Below are 23,734 nucleotides of genomic sequence, written 5' to 3'. Positions count from 1 at the left end.
AGGGTCACAAGGGAGCAGGTGTCTTTTCTGACAAGCAATGGGTAAAAGGCAGGTATACATCTTGAACTGGACATCAGTCCAATTGCAGGGCACACATAGACAGACACAAACACACACCACTGGACTGTGGGAGGAAACCAGAACACGGAGTAAAACCCCACATGAACACGGGAAGAACATACAAACTCCACACAGATAGCACCTCAGGTCTGGAATTAAACCCAGGGCACCAGCACTGCAAAGAAGTAATGCTAACCACTTTGCCACTATGCCACCATTTCTCTTAATTTCTAAAGTATCTTTCTTCAAAGAGTTTTTTCTTTCTGTCTGTCTTCCCCCCCCCCCCACACACATTTTATTCCAACATGAGCTACTCAAACTCGATGCAGTATACAAACTTCAGCCCACAAACGTCTCTAACATACTCTCTCACCCCGGGGCAGTCTGCAATTCTGCATGCTCTTGCAACACCTACGTGGCGGATGACCAAATGCCTGAGCTCACTTCTAAGCTAGAGAGAGGGAGTTCAAGTTGACCAAGGAGTGCCCTTCTTTAATGCAGTAAAACACTCACACAATGCTTTCTGACATCCCACAGGGCTAGAATGGATTTAAAGTTGTATATGAGAGCCGAACGGGGTGACATCATACCTTTAAAATCCAAAGGCGGGGTTCCACTCACGCGTCAGCTTTGCAGAACACACACACTCAAAAAGCCCTGTTCACATTTGATATTTTACCAATTAAGGATTTTAAATAGGACGCAAAGGGGAGAGAGAGCGAGAGAGAGAGAGGGAGAGAGTTAACGAGAGGGTGTCACTTCTGTTCTCCCGTCTGTCGAGGAATACGAACTCATTTCCCCAAGAGAAGCACTTGGGGAGGGAAGAACATTTCGTGCTATAACACAGAGCAACTTTTAACGCAAACCTGAAAGAGATTGTTCGGTGTGCCTCCGGTCGCTGAACCAATCGAATACAAAGCTAAAAAGAGTAAGTTTTGCAGCTTTTAACCACATATTTAGTAGCGGGCTTGTCAACGTTGCGCTTTAATTTTAAATTCACATTTTGGGAACTGCTTGTCTTACGTCTTACAGCGGCTATCGTAAGTAACGGCGCATCACAAGTCTAATGATTAGCAATTCTTTTACGTTCTGCCATTGTCAGAAATCTGTTTATGAGTAATTATATGGGACTGATTGATAAATTGCCAAAACAATCAAATAGTTATATGGGTCAAAATGGAAGGGCTTATATTTTAAATTGTAGGGTCTTATTAATCTGGTGTTGTGATTTGTCGTTGTTTGTAAAGAGTAATTATTCCTTATTTGATTTTTATCTTTGGAGTTTTGGAAGCAGTTGATTTGTGAAAAGCTGATGCTTTGTGTGCAATCTTTGTTTTATGACGATTAAATGTGCTCATGAAAGCTAAATAGAAAAATGTCAGCTACAAATGACAGTGCGCTTATACAAATTTGCATGATATGGTGCATTGCCATATCAATTGCACCGTAGGTTGCAATATAGATGTATTAAAATATTCCATGTGCACAATTGTTTATCTGGTCGTAATGTCATTATTATTAGTTGCTGTTGAAGTGGAGTGCATTTACAGGTGTCTTGTATCCTCCGCGCATAACATGATTTTAATGCATCAGTCATGTAATCTAATTAAAATCTCTTCACCAAATAAGGGAAACTATGAAAAAGTTTATGTATCTGCTTCTGCTAATCGGGAATATTGGATGTTGACGGTGGCGCCCACTAGTGGTAACAACCGTTTTTCAACATGAAATCAAGGAATATTTTATAAAAAAGAATGAACGTTATACTTTGAATGTTTGTGGCTTTTTATTACCATTTCAGTCTTAATGTAGACTTTTGGCCGTTTTTGTTATATATTCCTGACTGTTTTATATTGTTTGTGTGTCAGATCGTTTCAGGCATGGTTAGTACACAAACTACACCCCCCATTCCTCTAGATTAAATTCTGTGCATTAGTGCACCATATGCAAGTAAGTATCAGTTATTTATCTTTTTTCAGAAAAAAAAAACTGCTCATAGTGTATGTTATTGAATTTTCCAGGGCGGACTGTGTGAATTGACTGTGTTGGTTGGTGCAATTTTTCCAGATGTTTAATAAGTAAATAAAGTTCTGTGGGGCAGTTTAAAAATAAAAAAAACAATAATTTGCATTAAATGAGTGATAAGAGTAGAGATATGATTTGAAGTTCGCAATATGAAACACGTCTATAAAATGTTTTCAGTTAATTGTAGGCTGACAACGGCTAGGTGCAGTGTAATTTGAAAACAACAGTGTCCAAGTTGCAGAGAACAGTATGTCAACATGAAACGATGGTTAATATAAAAGTTGTTAAAAGAACTCATCACGCCCATGCCATGCCAGCCACAGTTAGAACGAAACTACAGGATGAGATGTTTTGGTAAACTCAAATCAGTGTGTTTCATTTCTGTGAGCCGAAGACAGGATATGTATCGTTTCCTTGCGGTTGAAGCTGCAAAAACTGGGTCACTGACTGTTTGTGGGGTGTATTTTTAAAATTCTTAAGAAGAGCATTTGGTGAAAATTTCTGCAGAAGAAACGCGTACTGAAAATAAAAGGGTGTGGTCCGTGTGTCGAGAGAGGTAGCGCGATGCAGAAAACTGCAGCGCCATAGCTATAACACGGTTACAGGTCGAGACGTGTGATATCGCTCAACATTACTGATATGCCCCATATTTTTCTACAGTACTGTGCTTCCGTTGGCTATGTCATGGCAGCACACATCACTCTTAAACTCCTGACACATTAGCTAGTAGTTATTATATACTTGCTATGGTAGAAATAAAAAAAAATCATGTTTGTGATAGAAACTATCACGGTATACCTACTGTACGCGTTTTTATGTCGGCTAGTAAGTGATACAATAAAAAAGATGTTAGATGCTATTCGGTCAACAGTTGTGTTTCAGTATAGATCTGATAGTAGCAAACTCTTCCGCGACTGTTGTTTGCTGAATTATGCCATAACGTGTTGTTGAACTACATTAACGTACGTCACAGTTCTGCGTACTTAATATACCGGTACCAACGATAAATCCATACTATTGTAATGATACATACCATTAAATTATTGGTTTAATTGGAATTTGCCCAGGGATATTGAATACGTTTCCTGCGCAACAAGACTTTCCTAATACTCGCGTTAAGTATGGGTGTAGAAATCCGCATAATGGTTTTGCCAGATATTTAAATTCGGGGGATACAGGATGTTGGGAAATCACATTCAGAGAAAATGCAATATCACTGCGGAATTCTGTGCAGGATTAGGCAGTTGTTTGAACGGGACTGCTCATATTCTCTTTCAACACTGTGGTAGAATGTCCTGAGACATAAAGACGAATAGCCCGCAGTGTGATCTGACGTAGAGTTTGGCTGTTGTCAAGGCGACAGGACTTCCGGAGTATTTGCAAAACTGGACAATGCACAGTGAAAATTATTAGCTTTAGTATTTGTTATAGGATGCCTTCAAAAGAACAACACAGTTAAACGAGACTAATTTGGAGCGCTGCCCCGAGAAACACAAGTTTGTAACAAAATATTATCCGAAGATTTGAGCCAATACAGCACCATCTGTTGCTGAAGTTGCTGTCAAGCCTCCAGGCGTCTTTTTTAAAAGAATTCCCGAGTGTCGGATTCATCAATAAGTCTCTGGGAACTTAGTTCCAGATCACTACTAGCTTCTCCTTGTAAAGAAATGCCCCTTGTTACATTCCTTCCATCTCATCTCGAAACCTCGATGTCTTGCTTTCACTGCCGAGAAGTACTACACTGAAGTATTAACTGTGACAATTTGGAATAATTAACGTTATCTCTTGTTTAAAGACGAAATGTCTGTTCCCACAATTGGGTTTATTTGCTAACTATAGCATAAGAAAATATTATGGGTTTGAAAGGTGATATTAAGTTGTAATACTTTTTGAGAGATTTAAGTAACAGGTTTAAACACTTTCACATTATTTTTTTTAAAATGATTTGTCTTTTTGGATTTATTTAAAACTCATTCTCATATAACATCAAGGAGTGGGAGCGGTTTGTAGCTTTCTGTACTGTATATTGTGTATGGATTGACATGTATATTGTGTTAATTGATGCATTTACCGAGTTTTACTCATTAACCCAGTTACATGAGTTCAGTAGCGCAGAAGCTACGAGAAAGCACCTTTAGAAATAACTACTTTTTCTTTCAGCTGGACGATAAAATATTACTCTTTATTACTAACTGGATTAGTTCTGTTGTGCCTGTTTAATAATGTGAATACAGTGTATAGCACGCACTCCGCAACATCTGGCTCTTCAATGACCAGCCATAGAGGTACTGTACCTTTCTTGGTTTTCTAATGACACTGTTCTTTCTTAAGTCTATTTTTAAATAATTCTTAGTATTTGCAGTGGAAAAAAGAAAAAAACCTGTTTGGTACCCATACATACCAGAAATAGAGCCTAATGGGTTTTTAATAGGAGCAACGTATAAAGTTACCAGCAACTGACGTCAGACATGCGATATTTATATTAAAAAAAGCACAGCGTTTGCGAGTTTGCTGGTGTTCAAACGATTGTGATGTGTAAGGTTCTAAAAGACAAACGATATATATATACAAAAATGAATACCGAAAACTCGATGCTAATTTTCTCACGAGTGAAACGTAAAGGAAACGGACTGACATTCCTGCGTGACAGACTGAATAATTCGCCATTGCCTCATCTTGGCAAGTCTAGACAGAAATCTTGTAGGAGACGAGGAAAAAAAGTGTGTGGAAGCGAGGGGGCGGACTTGATTTAAAGGGGCTATTTTGGCCATGTAGCTTTAAGTGCAATTTGATATCATGACATATTCATGTTATGCTCATCTGCCTTTGTTACCAAATTAGTTCTTTGGGTAATTGCATTATGCTTGACCTCCCAGCCCAAACTCTAAAAAGATAGTGTTGCAGTACTCGTCACTGGGTTTTAGTGTTTCAACACTTAAGCTTACTATGCAAGCTTTTGAATTGAATAATGTGTGGTTACATACATCATGAATACAGACTGGGCATGGCTAAATCACAGTATTATCTCATTACTACTGAACGTTTTGAACTGTTTTTGTGAAGAGAGAAAATGGAGGGACTATTGCGGCAGTTATCTTATAAAGACATCGATCCCCCATATCACGTTTAATATAGTAGTTTATATCATTTAATTAGGTCTGTCTGCCTGCCAATCAGTCTGTTGTACTCAAATGTTTTTTTTTTAAAACATTAAAAGGGGAGAATATAGTGCTAATATTGAGGCCACACATTATCATGTTTGGATGCTGGTATGTTGTTTCTGGATATATATATATATGAAAACACTGCACCGATTACATTTTCTTTGGAACATACATTATCTGTTTTCATACCTGAAGGCCCTTATGATATGCCCTTAACAAGACTGCAACAAATTGTCATAATTTGCAGACATGGTTTGATCCGGATTGTCGTTCTCATGCAGTAGTTTCACTGATACATTGTGAGCCAAATTTTTATTTTAGGCAGATGTTCTTGCATTTGGAAACGATGTGCAGTTGTGTTTTTTCCTTGTGTTTTTTTTGGGGGGGGCTTTCCTGTCGGAATTGCGTTAGAGTTTGACTAGAGGGCGCTAGATGCTGGAATTTGGGATTTTCAAATAATGTTTTAATGGCAAGGCTTCTGGAATGCTTTCTGTAAGGAAAGAGGGGTACGAGTGGTCAGGGGGTTGCCAATGAGAAGTAGTAAGGCATTTGAAGTTTATGGTAGTGTTATCACAAATCATGTCTGTTCAATGTATTTAGTACCAGATCTTTTCTTTATTTAAGAGCCAGATGAGCCTTTTTAACATGGCTGAAGAAAGATACTATTATCATGTTGTCCACATTATGGTACTGTATATATATTAGTTCTGAATCATGTTGTATTATATATCTTAGAATAATTGACAAGTTTGCAAGGAAAGGGTTTTTAAAGCTGAAAAGATATGAAACAAAAGCATATGTATGCCAAGACAAAAGAATAAGATGTTTTAAACACCAATAAATGTATGATCAATAGGAAATAGAAACAATTGATTGCAAAACACTTACCAAACACTTAAAAAATGTGGTACTTTTCCCTATCACTGCGTTTTAGATAGCCCAGAGAAGATAACATAAGCTACTTAAAGGGAGGGTGGGGACAAATGAATGCCAAAAGACTTATGTTTTAATAAAATGGCCTGGAAACAAAGGAAACAAAAAAAAACAGCATTTAGATAAATGTGGAATTAATTTTATGTATGATGTCTACCTGTCCAGACATCAAACAAGTACCCAATACCCAAGTGCTGTAATATCACAATGAATGTCTTATAAAGAATTTTGGCTCCAGTTGTTCCACTAAGGTCAGGGGTCACTGCCTTCCTAATTAGGTACTAGCATACTTGAAATTCTCTCAAGAAAGAAAAAAACAAAACATTCTTGAAATAACATATTTGTAGTGTTAAGATCAGAAGTCTCCTTATTTAGTAAAGCACTGCATATCTATGGCGTGACCAAGTTTTCCTATTTACCAGTATGAGAGATTTTCTTTGCTGTACTCAAGCCACATTTTTTAAATAATAAATGTTTTTTTAAATTAAAATAAAGGTTCAAAGAAAATTATTGGTCTGTTTTTCTGTTATTAGGTTTATGTTTTAACACCTTAGTACACAATGTCACTTTCTGTTCACCATTGTTTCTGGTTAGAATGTAGTTTGCTTGACAAGCAAACTGTACCAGGAAAAACAACAACGCAAAAACATAATAATCTCAAAGTGGCATGTGAGAAATTAAGGCCAAAAAAAATACTGTTGCAAAGCACTCTGAGCTCCAGGCTCTCAAAACAAGTCCTCACATCCTAATCCCATTATTCTAATACAAAGCTGTCTGAGCAACTGAAAGATGGGAAGCATATTAGTATTGTAATGCATACGGCCACCATTGGTTGTGAGAGCCGGCTTACCAGCGCGGTGACGTCACCGCCCTTCCCTGTGAATAGCAGGGACCGCAGCCGCCGGGCTGACTGGAGATTTCCCTTTAGCTCAAGTGGCTGGGTTCCTGTTGAGTGATGTCAGAGGCCTGGGTTTGAGTCCCAGACAGTGGGGGGCCGACCCGAGGCGGCAGAGGAGAGGGTGCATACCCACTTGAACCCCGGAGCGTTACAGTACTATACCATTCACAGCTCTAAAGGTGTATATATGCCAAAAATGTATTACTATTACCATTTCAAGATAAACACCAAATTCAGATCACCTTCAAGTGAAAAAGGGATGGTTCAATTTACTTTTGGATGCTCACTGTAATAATAATAATAATAATAATAATAATAATAATAATAATAATAATAATTGCTTAAACTTATATAGTGCTTTTCTGGACACTCCATTCAAAGCGCTTTACAGGTAATGGGGACTCCCCTCCACCACCACCAATGTGCAGCATCCACCTGGAAGATGTATGCATCTTCACAGGAAACCATGCTTTTTACAAATACATCCAAAATATATCCTGGCATAATACTGCACATGCATTGTTCATCCATCCATTTTCTAACCACTTTATTCAATTCAGGAGTGCGGGGGAGCTGGAGTTTGTCTTGGCCAGCAACAACCAGAATGTGGGGTCCACCTTGGGCAAGAACCTAGTCCATTGCAGTTCACACACACACAGACACACAAACACTAGGTCTAATTTTCCCAGAAGCCAATTAGCCTACCAGTAAGTCTTTGGGCACGTGAACACAGGAGGAACATACCAGCTCCTTGCAGATAGCGCCTCTGGAATTCAACGCTGAGCCCCAGTACTGCAAAGCAGCAATGTTAATTTGTGCACCACCCTGCTGCCCTGCAGTTCATTCATATCAAAAGCATATACATATTCAAAAATATATTAGAATAGTGTATAAAATATATTTGCATTATACTAACTTTCAACCTGCCCCTGTCCCCCTTTTCACAGTGAAGTTCTCTCTTTGCCAGTACTAAGCACAAAGACTCTGAAAGTTTGATCTTATGAGATGCCTTGGAATATTAATTCTTACAACATCAGCTCCATATTTCATGTCTCATGTTGTTCATACTCTTTAACCATCTTCAATGATTCCTGGAGAGTCAAATGTACCATTTTTAACACTTCTGTATTGCAACTTTCCTAACTGTCAGTGCTTAGCATGACAAGCGATATTATAATCAGAAACAGCAAAGAGAACAGTGAATGTGAAAAGCACAGAAATAGGAAATTAATTGTTTCTAGCACATGATCCATGCTTCTCCTTTAAGTTTTGGAAGGTGATATTACGGTCCTTGTTGTAGCGTCTAGCTTGTGAAAAAATGACACGCAGAGCTTGGTGTGTTGTCTAATAAAGGCGTGGTGACTGGTAATCCGCTGTCTGCGTTGAAACACAGCGAGTCATGGGTGACTAAGGGGCATTAGGAAAGCGTATGAGATCATGTCACTAGGGAGGATAAAGCCGGATCCTAAATATCCTCATACAGCAATTTAGTGCATCTAGCACACTCCCTACTGTGTAGATAACAGCATTAAGAAGCAAAGCTTTGCTTTTTGTATCCCCTAGAAAACAAATATGAGAGGAAGAGAGGGTTACTGGTTTGAGCTTAGATTCTTGGGAGATCATGTGTGCAAGAGCTTGGAAAAAGATATAAGTAGACCTGAGAGGCAGGTAAAGAGGTGTGAGTGTCCAGGCTAACACTTAGACCAGACAGAGAGGCACTGTGGGGTAACAGTTAGATCTAAAGGGACTGAGACAGAGGGAGGTGTTGCAGGCAGTGTGGGGCAGTGGTTAGGAGTCAAGCCCTGGGAAAAACGTAGGCTGTGCTGAGTAGTGGTTTGAGCTTATACAGTATAGTGCTAGGAAGAGACAGAGGAAGGTATTGTAGGTTGGTGGCTAGAGCTGAGGGACTGTAAGGGAGACAGTACTGGCTTACGGTTATACCTGAATGTCTGGACCGGAGAGTGAAAGCCTGTGCTTGGTAATGGTTGATATTTTGGGAGGTGGACTGGCCTGGTAATTAAAACTATATGACTGGGAGAGAGTCCAGAACATACAGCTAGCTTACAGCAAAAAAGACTTGGAAGGAGGTTACTAGCCCTTGGGGCAATTAGAACTGAGACATAATATAACATGTCTATAAATCTTCCGTAGCCTGGGGTATGGAGATGAGAATTTCAGGCTGATAAAGCAAAGTGAAGTAAAAAAAAAACAGGAAATGAATCGGAGCCAAACGACTCATACAGACAGTGGTATCCAGTCCAGGGGAAAATTACAATAATGTTTCTTTACTATTGTCTGAGTTAAGCTGTCGTGACAGCAGGGTCCTGCCGTGCTAAACACGCTCATCATGATTAAAAACCGCTGTAGTTTACATAATGTAAAACTGATTCTCCAGGTCGCTCTTCAAATTATAGTGTTATTTATTACTTTTAAAAATAGTCTGTCATTTTACCTTTCTGCTTAAACTTTCAATGGTTAATAGCAGAGTTGTGGAAAGCAGTACAGAGGCCCATGTAAGAATAGCAAATCCTAGACAGATGTGATTTTGATTCTGCTTTCCTGTTTCAGATTAAATGCCATGATAGGGTAAGAAAGTGAGTTCTAAAATACAAAAGTGGGAAAACAGTAGGATTATAAGAGAACTATATTTAAGATAATTCATTTAAAAGAAATTAACTAATTTGTTTTCAAATATGTGTTTGGTATAAAATACAAAAGTATCTAGTGTATTTGATTTTTTTTAAATCATGTAGCATATTACACCTGAGATTTCAAATGCATTCTGTAATACCCAGTCTTATCTTCATCATTGTTGAAAACATTCTCCACCACATTACATGCTGTAAAATGTAAGATCTCAAAATGCTAAAGACCCCTAATGGGACTTCTCCAAAAACATCAATATCACAGTCAGATTGTCTATGACTGCAATATGTACTGTATTCTAATTCAAAGACACCCAGGTGTGTGTTGCTATAGGGTATTAGACCTAACAATTAGTCATCTGCTTCACCTGTCATTTGCAACAGCTACTGTAATTCAGGTGTGCATTACTGAAATTATGAAACAAGTTGACTTTATGTTGCTTATTGATGATTAATGCCAGACTGACAAGATAACAATTAACTGCACGATAATGTACAAAAAGCAGAAGGTTCTGTGAGAAACCACTTTATACATTTTGTATGGCATACCGATGGACAAAATGAATTGAATTACCATAAAATGGCTCATAATCCGACTACATTTACAGGATTTTTTTCAATGTTTATGAGCTGATGCTCACTGTCGCTGCGTCTGTTCTCCCAACTAATTTCTCCCAACTATGTTTGAGTTCAAAAGGAAGTTAATTCATTGTCTCGTGGCATTGGAAGATCAGTAAGTGGCCCTCTTTTCACTTGGTCTGAATTTCCAAACCAATGGCCCGATATGGTGACAGAAGGCACAGGGCTGTATAGGAGATGCTGTCCTGCAGATAAGATATTGAACCAAGATCCTGACTAGTTTATGATGAAAGATGCCCTGTCATGTCTTGAAACAGTATGGGTGATAACCCTGGTGTTCTGACTTGCACAACTGGGCATCCTCTAAATTTCCCCTTTCTCAATTAGTGAAGCAATTTCTCACCCCTCTACATGACCTGCTGTGTCACTGGGCTGCTGGTGCATAAGAGGCCAACCGTGTGTCACCCAGGTATGTGTTATACAGCAGTGAGTCCCCCCAACCCCCATTAACACAACTGTTTGGGTCACAAAGTGCTATATAAATACAATTAATGATTATGACTATTTAACATATGTATGGTCAAGCCATTACACTAAAGTTTTCTTTTATTAACATTTAAATTTGATCTGCGGCATAAGATGACTCTGCTCAATGGAGTGCTAAGCTTTATACAACTATGGCATATATAAAGCACTTCAATGACCGTCTTTATGTTAATGTGGATAGAAATGTGACTCGTATACATAATAACTTTCAAAAAGGTAAGGCATTGATCCTCTTAAACAAAGTGTTTTGAAAATCTCTTGTAACTACAGTATTCTGTTGTGTTTCAGCGGGCTCTTAACAGTACCAAAATTATACTGGCACCTTACCCCTATAACAGTGCTGTTCAGTTTTAGCTTGGCTTTATCAATGGTCATTAATTTACAGATGCTTTACAACTTGAAATCGAATCATTTTCAGAAAGAGCAGGTTCAATCCCATCACTAGCTATGGAGATACCATGAAGTGATTTCATGCTTGTCTGACAGCCATGAATCAATGTTAATAGAATAACACCATCACCAGTGGTTCTATGAAGTTGCATTGTGATATCCCCAGGGATTGACATGAAGTTGCATTGTGGTTCCATGTGTCTCAGGGGTGGGGAGTAATAAGGTAAATGTCTCTGGGAGCCCCGGTTTGAGGGTGCTTGGTTTAGTTTTCATGTTTTTGTAACCTAGTCTGTTTTAATATATGATTGGTGCTTGTATTATAGACAATTCAACATGGAAATCTTATTCAACTTTGAGCTATCTTAGCACAGGGATGGCCATACGTGGTCCAGGAGAGCCACAATCCAGGAGGTTTTATGGGTCATCTTTAAATAATTGATTTCTAAAGAAATTATTTGAAGCCCACATTCCAAAACCCTGTAGTTATTAAGCACAAGTTTTCCATTCCTGCTTAATCAAATCAGTTAACTTACTAAATAAATCAAACCCACCCGTGTCTTTTCAGATTGATGATTTAAAGTTGACCTATAAAAACTTGCTGAATATTGGTTCTCCAGCGCCAGAACTGGCCATTCCTGCCCTAGAAGTGAATACACCACCCAGTTCAAGTTCACGGAACACCCAGTTGGAGTCTGCTGTAGTATTTACTCTGGCAACAGACATTTTCTTTATTTGCTTATCTTTTCCTGCTTTTATTACTAATAAACAAAATTATCACCTTTCCTGGAGCAGGATTATGATCTCTTATCTTAAAAAAACTAACTCTGTAAATCAAACCACATATGGGCTGGAAACAGTAAACACAAAAATAGATTACAAAGATGATAAACCTATGATGCGTACTGTGCTAACCTGAGAGAGGATTTGTTAGACCTATTATTTGTGTTTGCATCTCAAAACAGTATTATTTGAACATTTTTTATTGCAATCAAAAAATTAAGCCTTTCATGCATTTCAGTTGAGTGTAATTATATACGTGTCCAAAGAGCTATTTCAAAGGCCATTTGAGACCGTTAATCTGTGAATTCATTGAAATGTGATGCAAACTGTCTGACCTTTGAATCACAATACAATAAGCTGATTTTCTGTCTCGAAATGGCATTCAAGTTAAGAAATCACAAAGGTTTACATGCCTCTTATTTAGCTGTTGATTTTTAGAATAGAACCAACATTAATATAGAAACATCAATATTCATGTTTTAGGCTTTGCTACAATAGACAAAAACCGCAAAGCTTGTTAGAACCCAATAATTCCCAGCCCGTGAAGAATGTCACTGACTGAAAACACACTCCCCCTCTCAGTTCAATTCCTATTCAAATTCGCCTCTCCTGAATCTTTTTTTTAAAAAACTCCCCCCCTCTGAGCAACAATATAAGAATGCTCCCTTTTGCAGCTCTTTAACACAAACTTTTTTTTCCTCTCACTTTCGTTGATTAGAACCACCCTAGAGAAGCTCCGAGGAAGTGGAACTGACCCCACCCAAAAAAGAGGCATTAAAAATGAGCAGTCCACACCCACGACTCAATCAGTCTAGCGCTCCGAGCTCCGCCGCCGTCTCGAACGCAGCCCTCGCCGACAAGGACGCAGACATGCCCGCTACGGAAAAAGACCTGGCCGAAGACGCGCCATGGAAGAAGATCCAGCAGAACACCTTCACCAGGTGGTGCAACGAACACCTCAAGTGCGTGAACAAGCGCATCGCCAACCTCCAAACCGACCTGAGCGACGGTCTCCGTTTGATCGGTTTGCTGGAGGTCCTGAGTCAGAAGAAGATGTTCCGAAAGTACAACCAACGCCCCACGTTCAGGCAAATGCAGCTGGAAAACGTGTCCGTGGCGCTGGAGTTCTTGGATAAAGAGAATATCAAGCTGGTGTCTATTGGTAGGTCTGCTTTTCTGTTTTAATGAGTGAATGACTATACGTGTGTAGTAGTGTGCGTGTCTGTTTATATTAAAATGAGTGCAGTGTTTTTCTTTTCTTTTTGTCGTTGAAAGCTTTTCTCAAAAACGGAGAAAGTGTCCGGTTGCTGCAACAATGCCAGACTTCTATCGTGACCCTTTTTTTTGGAACACGTAACTTTATAGCAATTGTTAAGCTTAACCCTTTTGTCTAAACGTACAAGCAAAATAGCTCGAAATACTTTTGGTTTCCAGCTAAAAAAAATGGGTTTGTTCAGTATTATGTTGTTATTAAGGACGTTTTTGAACTTTTCTCAAACATATAGGCTAAGTAACATTAGAAGGGCGTTTTGGGAGGACAAAAGTGGCACGTTTGAGTTGTTGCAGAAAAGCTCATTCATTGCTGAACGTGTTTCTTTTCTTTCGACATCTTTTTGCTAGCTACTACTATACGCACAAAGGTTTGCCGGCGCATAGTCTAATATTTTCCACGTAACGGTATTTTACTTGTTTCAAAATGCTGGAGCTGTGAGCTCCGAGACAAGGCTGAACTTGATCTGTCCGCTGGAGCGCGAGAAGGGGCATGTTTTCTGTGAGTGCGTGCTTGCAAAGATTACAGGGAGCATTGTTGAACTACGGTGAGGGTAACTGGAAGAAAAGGGGGAGGGGGTAACATTGTGAAAGGGATATGCAACTTGTCAACCGCATTTCGCGAGAATAGGCTGTGCCTTTGAACTTCAAGACTTATTTTTTTACTGCGGAAGAGGTTTAAAAACCTGACATCTTGGATGCAAGTTGTATCACGCAGTGCGCCTATAACTTTACTCGCGCACCGAACACTTGAGATTTTTTTTTTTTACTTTTACTTTTGCAAGTAGTCGCCCCTGCCACTTGAGTTGAGTGCAGGCGACTGCACCCCTTCAACATCTGCGTTTTAGGGAGTGGATATGCACCCGCTTCTGCAGTTTGTTGACAGAGTTTACAGAGTTTATAGTTGTCTGGGCGACAATAAATCCTGTCGTTTTTGTAGTCTGGTAGCTTCTTTAGTTTCTGATTTCGAATGTGTCCAGAAACCTTTATTAGTGCGCCCTAGTCTTTCATGTGTACAAGGGAAGGCCTATTGATTTGGAGCTCCAGGTATGTTTGCAAATAGCCTGAAGTGTGTACTGTACTGGTACATTGCTTGACTGGTCTCTCATTAAGCTGTGCGGTACTAATGTGGCTGGGGTTGGCTGGCAACCTTCCAACTCAGTATTGAGAAAATCAACTTGCAAATTTACTTTCCATGTGTGCGGCTGAGCCCAGGATTGCTAACCATTTCTAGTTTTGAAGGAGGGGAAAAGTGGGTAGACCGCAGGACTTGGAAAGGTCTCAGTTTACTGTTGGAATTCTTTACAGGCAAGCGCCAAGAAATGGAAGGCACAGCTATTTAATAACCTGGCTTGAGCCTTGGATGATATATGGATAGGAGGATATTTGATTAAATGTGGTAAATTAGGAACACGTTCCATAAAGTGAAAAACCGAAATTAAGTCAATTCAAATTATGCAATCCAAAGGGGTCCCTCCCACTTTTTTTAAAAGGCCTTCACGTGGTTTCTATTAAAGACTTTTTACGTTCTACAGTACCTTAGGGATGATTTATGAGCAAAAGACAGCAGTTCTCAAAGGTGGGGTTGGCGCAGCGTATACTGGGAAACGCTTAACAAGCCTTCACACATGGGCTGGTTTCACACCATTTCGCTCTAGCACTGTGGACAGGAGATTCTTTAGAGCTAGAGTTCACTACCTCTTTTACATTTATGTAACAGATGTGAAGCACTGAAAATTGCAACTTACATGTTTTTTTTATTTAACTGCACAGAATAAACTGCATTGTCCCCACGCAAATTGATAAGGGACTCTTGGTAAAATCCAGATTTCAAAATGTAATGCCAGGGGTGTGCACCATAAATAAAGATTTAAGCATTTTGCAGTCTTATTAGGTCACAGTGTAAACATCAGGAGAAGTATTTAACTCGATTGACTGTTCTTTGCTAATGAGCAACCATAACCTGCTTTCCCTTTTTATCTTGAATGTTTCTGAGGTGAACTTGTAATTATAAGTACATTGGTTGAAGCTCAAGTCTTGTAGAAGTGGGGCTACAACTGCCCCACTGTGAAGCACTGCATCCATCTACTAATGCATTGCATCTGTACCATTTCAAGGCTAAACATAGAAATACTGAGTTAGAAGACTAGTATTCCTTGAAATGATTAATGCTGTGCTGGGCATCTTCACGGTACTGTAAACCTAAATTGTAGTAACGTAGAGGTCTACTACTGGAGTGGCAGTCCAGTTTGTATAACTAATCCCATTTTCTGCAGTTTATATGCAATATAGTGGTCAGATCAAAAGTTATAATATATGATTCACCCTAAGGGTTAGTACTACAAGAAATGCAAATATACCTAAGTTTGATTGGGAGCTCCAGTCGTTACCTTAGCTACTAAGAGACCGTATTGTCTTTTCTCTGGCCCATGGAGTAGCGAAATGGATCCCAGATCATGACTTTCAGCAAATTTCTTACTGAGACCGTGCAAACCAGGTGCAGTGTGATGCCAACTATAAGTTGGATGTCAAAACTAGGCACTTGACCATAGTTACTGTGTACCAGCATAAACCATGTAGCAGGATTTCAAGTTAACCTAATATAGGAGGGTTGTTGCGTTTTTCACATGCTAACCATTTGCCCTTTAATGTTTACTTATTCCAGTTGTGGAGTTTTATAGGTATAGGGCCAAATAGTGATCCATGTTTGATTTGTGATTTAGATTCAATTAACAGGTTTCATTGAGGCAAAGTCTAAAGCAGGTGTTATTTGATCTTGTTTCAGATTTCTGGATATTTAAATTAATATTCCTTGTTTGGTAGGCAACCCACCATACTGCTGACTGCATTCAGCTGTGTTTTCATTGCATTTATATAGCTAATGCTTTTTATTCCAAAGGAGCCCTGGTCGCAATACTGCGATATTGATTTGAAGACTTTTGTGGAGGATAGTGCCACTTTCAGTAGGGCTGCCTACTTAGTTCTTAGCTTCACAGTTAGACTACAATGGTGTTGGGCCATTAGTTTTGAGCTGCACTTAAAGGTGCAGTGAAATTTAAGTGCTGGGGATCACAATGAGGCAGGGGAAGTGCTGCCAACCATGTAAGTCAAATGTAGTGTCACCCGCCCCCTTCCCTGATATACAGACACATCCCTCCCTCTTAGCATTTTAAAATGCAAAGCCACAACAGAGCCCCACCTAACTGATCTGCAATGTTCTGTCTGCAGAACAGAAACTGGGTATATCTAGTGCCTATCGGTGGATGTCTACATTTTGAAAGACCTCAAAAGTAAATATAATGTGCAGGCAAATGCCAGATCTTTATTGATGTCCATTTAACTTTCAGCCTCGGCACTTGGTACTCATCTTGGTTTGCCTGTACCTTTCGCTGAGAGAATTAAGGGTTTTGTGTTTTTTTTTAAGTCCTAGCACTTTAATTTCTGCCTTGGTTATTTGCCATTGGTGTGTGTTCTAAAACGTCACACAGCTCTTGAGGATTCTTGCCATTGAAACATGATGGGGAGGCGTACAGACTGCCTCTTCAGTAGGCGTTTTCACTCCGACAGTCTCCATTAAACAGGCGCACATTACAGCAATTCGTTTTTGAAAGGTTTCGGGTCATAGCCAGTTATCATGGCACATAAAACGGAGAAAGGAGAAATCCGGCTAGCACACAAGGTTTTAGCTGTGAGTGAGAAATTAAATGAAGGGGAAAAAAGCAGATGGTTCAAATTGCTCTTTTGAGGCCTCTTAAAGTTCTAGTAAGGAATGCTGAGAGACTGAAACTGCACACTGCAATTTGGCAAGCCATAGTGTGGTGATTAAGCAGTTCTTATTTATTTTTTTGTGATCCAGGCTGTTCCAAAACCTAATATGGGTTTGGGACCTTTAGCTCTACAGAACCCATTGACTTTTTGGACAGGAAATGGCAGTAATGCTACAGGCTGTGTAATTTGAATCTGGTTTTATAAAAGTGTTCCAAAGCTGAGTTTGACGCCTGTGCTCCATTTCTGTTCATGATGAGTTTTCCTGGGAGAGGGCTTCCTATCCAGATGCCTCTTGGTTGACAATTTACAAAACTAGCACATGATAAACGTTTTGGTTACCAGAATACAAACCATCATTGAAACCTTGTTACAGAAGTGTAATTGTAAATTATAACCACTGTTAATGTCTGTTTTAGGCTGGATGGCTACAAATAGTCTTCCTCAAGACTTGGCTTTTCCTCAAGTTTTAACTATGAATGTTGCAAAAGCCAATTCATTTAATGTGTTCTATGCTGTACTCCCTTAATTCTGTGTAAGAGAGTGCCTCCTATTCCTATTTGTGGATGTGCTTGCACTAACAGTCCTTAAGGATTCTTGTCTGATAGAGAACTGATGGCACTTCTGTTCTTCAGATCTCTTTTTAAACCAAGCTTGGTGTCCTAATCTAGGTTAGCTTTATTTCTCTAAATCTTGTAGATGTAGAAATTGTGGAAGAAGGAGGAGCACTTTACATGAGACAAAAATTGACAGGACCACAAAGCTTGAGTATTCCTCTGTGTTCCTGGCCTCAGATTTGATTTTGAAATGGAAGGAATAAACTTTGTCAAACCCTGTTTTCAGGAATCTGATTGAAAAGCCAGGAAAGTCTTAGAGCCACAGGGAACCAAGCACAGATCCTTGAGGCACACCAGGGTTCTTTCTAGTGGATTGATAGTCCTTTAGCCGGATTGTAACCTCAAATGAATTTCTGCTTCATCCGATTAGTAAATAGACCCCTGTACCATTGAACTTGGAAGTGCTCAATGTGAAGGGTAAAGTCTTCTGGTTTTGTTAAACCATGTATAGAGTAGGTGTTAGCCTAACCATGACCCCAGTTTTGAATGGGATCCCTAATTCTCTGGAGAAAGCCCCTAGCTACTTTCTGAATCCCCTTGTGTTGCCATGGTGATGGGTGAGAGATAAGAGAATGAGGAAGGCATCTAAATGGTGACATCCTTTGTAAAGGAAAATTAAGGAAGTTCCCATGGGCCTCTGGGAACAGGGCTGCCTTGCAAAGGGAGATCCCCACCCCCCACATCTTCCCCGATGCATTGTTTTACAGTGACGTATGGACAGGTCTTGGAAGTTTTTACTCCTCCAATTGATACTGCTCTCCTGCCATAATTTTAGTCCCTCTTCTCCATCAGTTTTTAGCCCCTTGAAATTCTGCCTTTTACTGCCTGAAGCCTTTTCAGGTTTTGTACGTATTTCAAAGTTAATTCTAAATGCCAGCTGTGTTTTCTACAATAATTTCATGTGTTCAAAGGAGATGAACAGCCTCAATCTGTCCTCTATAACCACATTTTGAATAACTGTGTACGTGAGTGCAGTTTATTCCAGCTCCTGCTGTAGCCTGCCTTTAGGGCAGTACTTCTGGCCCAGCTTTTCTTGGCCTCTGTGCAGACATGAACGTGTTTTTGGAGCTGTAATTTTTGCAGAGCCAGCACATGCCGAACAAGCCACAATGGTGTATCTGAACGCTGTATTAGCAACCCATCCCCTGCTTATTGCTGAAAAACCTCAACTTCTAGCACCACTGTGAAGGTTTTGGAGGGTTTGCATTAAGTTTTTCTCCCTCATACAGTGTCAAGGAATTTTATTCCTTTGTTGCTGAAGGCTGTATGATTCTACAACTCTCATTTTGCCCATCCGCTAAGCTGCCGGTAGTGTCCTCTGTCTTGGTCAGCCATATGGGGAAGCACAGTGAAAGCGCCATTCATTGTTTTGTACCCTTCAGTCAAACCTTGTGCATGAAAACCTGTGAGATGGCAAAGCAGTAAGACTTGAAGAATCCTAAAAGGAGCTCTAGACCTGTATGGCTGTTGTGTACTTCGATCTGTTTTTTTTTAAACCAGTATGATAATCAGTCTCCTTTTGCTTGAGACGTATAATGTCTAGGCTGTGCAAACTTTGCTACTTTTCTGACAGTTTTGTATCTCTGTGTGCTGTGGAATTTGTGCTCTGTGTTTCAACAGGCTTTGCTTACGAGGCGAGGCAGAATGATGTTTAGCTAGAGGCTGGGCTGGAGCCTTCTCAGCTGAAAAACAGCCAAGTGTTTGAGAAGGGGTGGTTGTTTTTCTTTAGAGTTATAGCTGTTGATGCCTTTTAAACTTTATTTGTAGGAAAGAACTTGTAAATGAAATGGACATGAGTTTGAACATGTGCTCTTTCAAGCATAAATTTTGTAGCTATAATCTTCTTGTGTGTAACTTTTTTTTTCTCCCAAACTCCAGCACAGTATGTTTGCTAAGGAATGATGTTGCTTGATATCCTTGACGGGAGTTCTCGGACATGAAAAGACGACGCTGTAAACGGGTTCAAATGTTCATACATGTTAGTCCAGGTCTGTAATTTCTGTTGTGCTTTGGTGGAAAAAGGAAGTTTCAAGTTTCTTAGCCTTGAAGTGAAAATTGGAAATGGCTAACTTTAGGAGGAAGATGCACTGACTGGTGTCAAAGTACAGTATAATTACAGTTGAGTAATGATCTACTTGTGCAATTGTGGTCTAATACCATCTCTGGGTGTGTCGGGAACCTTTTCTGAAAGGTTGTGCCCCTTTTCCCATGTGCTAATAACTATCTTCCTGTAAAGCTACTTTGATTTGCATCATTCCATGCTACCAATTTCACAAATTATGTGGAGCTTCTCCAGAGCGGCTCATTAAGTGGGGGGCCTCTACTTAGCCAGTTTCAGACTTGCAATCCAGAGATTTGTGGCTGGTTGAAACAGGCTAGCCTTGCACTCATTGAGATTGGTTCAGGATGAAGTGATTCTTATGTTTCTGGGGTTGGGCCTTTTTGCTTTCCCTGTCCACTTGACCAACTTCTCTTTAGGCAAGATGGCATCCTGGAAGAAGTGGAACTTCATGACTTAAATTCTTCTAGGAGTCATGGATTTAAATGTATGTGACCGTGTTGTGACTGAAACGCAAAGTTTCTTTCTACAAATTCCCAGGTTTATTAGAAATGCTCTCTGGATGTTAATGGAGACGTGCATTTGAATTGGGATTCAGTTGTACTTGATAAACTTTGAGGCATTGGCGATTGCTCCACACAGTATTTTGATTGCGATATTGAGACAAGACTGTTCAGTTAGCTGACAAGCTGAAATTTGAAGTCTTGTGTAAGTATAAACGCCTGGTTCCCAAACCATGTCTTGACGTGATCTTTCCAGGACTGGAGACTTGGAACAAAAAGCCAGGCATCATGATGACTATTCTGCCCTTATATCAGCTGCAGTTCCTGAATCACTCCTTCTGGAATATTCCTATGCTTTGTATGCATCTCCAGAGCAGAAGACTCCAATTTATAAAGTCAAATGAAAATTTTCCCAGATTGTCAGGGCAACATGTGCTGCTTTGGAATTTAAAGGCAGTGTTGTCTCCCGTTTCTGAACATGTTTGAGAGCTCAACACCAGTATTTTATCGTAAATGCTCTTATACAACTTTCTCTTCAGATATTTCCCGTACGCTAGCTACACAAACTTTTTTAAACTTCTCAGTAAAGCATTGGCATGTGTTTTCCCCTTTTGTCATTTCTTCCAGTTCAGCTATTGATGCTTTTTATTGGTTATTGTTGAAGCAGGCAGCTTTAAAATCCAGTAGAAATACAAGGAGGGGGGAAAGGCAGTCATGTAGGTTTTTTTTTTTTTAGTGATACAGGGAATTGTACACGCATTTCATGGCTTCTTTTGTAACTCGGTCTGTGGTCTTTAATCATTATCCTTTTAACCAGGAGTTGAATGCATCAAAAAATGGCTGTAAGGCTCTTGTCGTTTAACTATATGTGGTATCACATGCAAGTGTGAAAAGACCTGTGCTGGATAACTTGGCTTGCACATCTTGCAACCTGGGATAGTTGAACATGCTGTGTGACTTGCCTTTCTGCAGTAGCACTGGAAATAATTCAGATTCTCCATCCACACTTTAAATACTATATGACTTCCTTTTAGCTCTTCCAAAAAAGTGACCACCTATCATCCGGACTTCTTTTCTGGTTTTTATGTAACCTAAAAACTAGCATTTTATAAAGTTTTCTGCTTCCCTGCCAAACTGTTACCTCATGTGCAAGTGACACCAGCACTATGCCTCTGCTCTCCTGAACTGACAGATATGTGACTAATCTTGAATTCCTTGGTATTGTTCAATATTAGAATACAGTAGACCAGACAGATGTTTGCATGGGGATTCCAACCCTCTACTTTTGTTATTCTTGCTCCAGGAAGTCAGGATATCCTCACTGGAACAATATGAAGTGGGGAAGGCCGGAATTTCTAAATGCTCTAGGGGATTTGCAAGAACTCTTGAATTCTAGTAGTGGTGGGGAGTCTTTGGGAAGAGAGGAATTGTAATTAGTGAGTGCATAGCACCGGAAATATCTTGCCAGTTTTCAGCCACAGAAAAGCAGAGTGGGGATGAGGAATCTACTGTAATTGGATGGAAGATTTCATTTGGCATTTGGCCATGTTTGAGTTGCACATTTGCAGCATGTCACTGTGCTGCACAGCATCTTATTGTTGACTGGAAAGTTGGTTTATCCTTTTGCCATGCTTTCCGGTTGTGCTGTTTTTGATTGCTGTAAACCTGGTTACATGACCTTGTGGAGATTCAGTTTTCTGTAACTACTGATTATTGTAGGCAAATTCCTCAAGGCTAAATGGGTGGGGGGTGGTTATACAGCAATCATAACCCTACATGTTAAGTGCATGAGACATGGTGTGCTGTAAAACAATGGGTCCATCTGAAACATGGATATGGCAAAGGTTTGTTTGTACGATAAATACAGCAGGATTTACACATACTGGTCATGCTCTCTTCTACTGTAGATATTGCACTTGATTTTATTTTCATTTTGGGTCCCTTAAAAACCTTTTTTTTTGCCTTCGCGTACATTTGCATTTTCAGTCTCTCCAGTTTGAAGGGCTGGATTTCTCTGTTCAGGTTCACCACAGTGGTTAGAGTACTGGTCAGTTATGGACAGTTTGAAGACCTCTTTTATAGCAGAGTTGGAGTTATTTATTCAAATGTAATGAACCTTAAAAATCAAATGAAGGGGGATTTCTGATAGAGGAAGAATCTTTTGGCTCTTAATTTTTTTGCACTTTGTGGTTTTTCTAGACTGTCTGGGTGGAGGTTTTTTTGCTTTCGTTGGTTTTAGTATGAACAAAAACCTTAGCTGCCTCACCGCACGTTTTTGAAGAGCTGAACCAGCTGCATCACGTGGGTAGGAGCTTTTCTAACCACTGGCACGCGAACTGGCAGAACATGGGTAGCTTTATTAGCGTTAATTTTTTTTTTTAGCTGTTTTTCTTGTAAGTGTGGCTGGTAATTTAAGGTGAGGGATCGGCTGGTAAGCCAGTCATTCGTGGCTGAGGGGAATAAGCAAGGCACAAAACTTGCATTATCCTGATCCTTTCTTAGTTTGCCTTATCCACACTGAAAAACTTTTCAGATTAAAATGCTTCATGAGATTTAGTGAATACTTTTCAAAGTAAAGATCTTAAAAATGTGGGACTTTTCAAAATTATTAGATACATTCAGAACAAGGTAATCTTGATCATTATGTCTGATCTTCAGCTATCTTTTTTTAAAGGTAAGTGGCAAAGGTGTGGTTTTGTCTGACACTTTTTATTGACATCAAAGGAGCTGTTTTCCATCTGTGCTTTTGTGTTAGTTTTCTCCTACTTGCACATCCTGTTTTGTCAATTCAATGTGATTTTTCTCCCCATCATGCATAGGTTTCTCCCTAGTGCACATTGTTTTAGCAACATTTCCTTAGTGTAATTAAAGGAAAACATTTGTCCCTCTTCTACTTTCTCTATACTTAAACCCTGAGAATTTGTCAAATGCAGGTTTAGATTTGCTATGATTTGGCGCTACCCCTCAGATATTAAGTAAGGTGGAGTCTGCTCAGTACTGGAGAATTTTGCTGCTGTAAATGGCGTTGGTAGACTAGTTGGTGGCAGTCCTTCCACTGGAGCAGAATCTCAAAATCCAGTGCCCTACGATGGGTTACTTTTCAGATGAGCTGTGCAGCCGAGGTCTTGCCTACTTATTTACTGAAAGATTTCTTGGTATCAACACCAGGGTCTTGGTTAAATTCTGCTCAGGTCTGTGTACTTTCCACACTTTGATTGCTAAAGCATTTTCTCATGATCCATGTGGTATGGCTGTTGGCCCATAATGGTGGCTGTCACCCTGGTAGGTGCTGTACTTCATTTGGTGGGAATAAGGGCCCCTAATGAATATAAAGCAAGTGGGATCCAGTGGGCTAAAAGGTGCTATATAAGCAAAAAATCCAAAGATGGAATAAAACTTTGGAGAAAGCTAAGATCTGCTACTCCTAAAGCTAAAAAGTGCCGTCTTAAATTTTCAGCTTTAGAAGTTTGCTAGGGGCACAATTACTGTATCACCGGGACA

At 39.7% G+C, this 23,734-nt stretch overlaps 1 protein-coding gene across 7 annotated transcripts in view; it reads left to right on the top strand.

The window, feature by feature from the left end:
- The first annotated feature begins 750 nt into the window (after positions 1 to 750).
- The window catches only part of flna (filamin A, alpha (actin binding protein 280)), a 72,249-nt gene continuing 49,265 nt past the window's right edge, over positions 751 to 23,734 (top strand). For 4 of the 7 annotated variants that reach the window (XM_006625574.3, XM_015342655.2, XM_015342648.2 and 1 more), the window contains exons 1-2: positions 751 to 988; positions 12,739 to 13,182. In XM_006625574.3, the coding sequence (XP_006625637.1) occupies positions 12,801 to 13,182 (382 nt within the window). In that variant the 5' untranslated portion in view covers positions 751 to 988; positions 12,739 to 12,800. The remainder of the gene's footprint in view (positions 989 to 12,738; positions 13,183 to 23,734) is intronic. The other 3 variants (XM_015342663.2, XM_015342629.2, XM_015342639.2) reach the window with 1 other exon arrangement.

This window comes from Lepisosteus oculatus, chromosome 2 (genome assembly GCF_040954835.1).
Source record: "Lepisosteus oculatus isolate fLepOcu1 chromosome 2, fLepOcu1.hap2, whole genome shotgun sequence".
NCBI lineage: Eukaryota > Metazoa > Chordata > Actinopteri > Semionotiformes > Lepisosteidae > Lepisosteus > Lepisosteus oculatus.
Note: the sequence above shows the minus strand (reverse complement) of the source record. Positions and strands in the feature narration are given on the sequence as shown.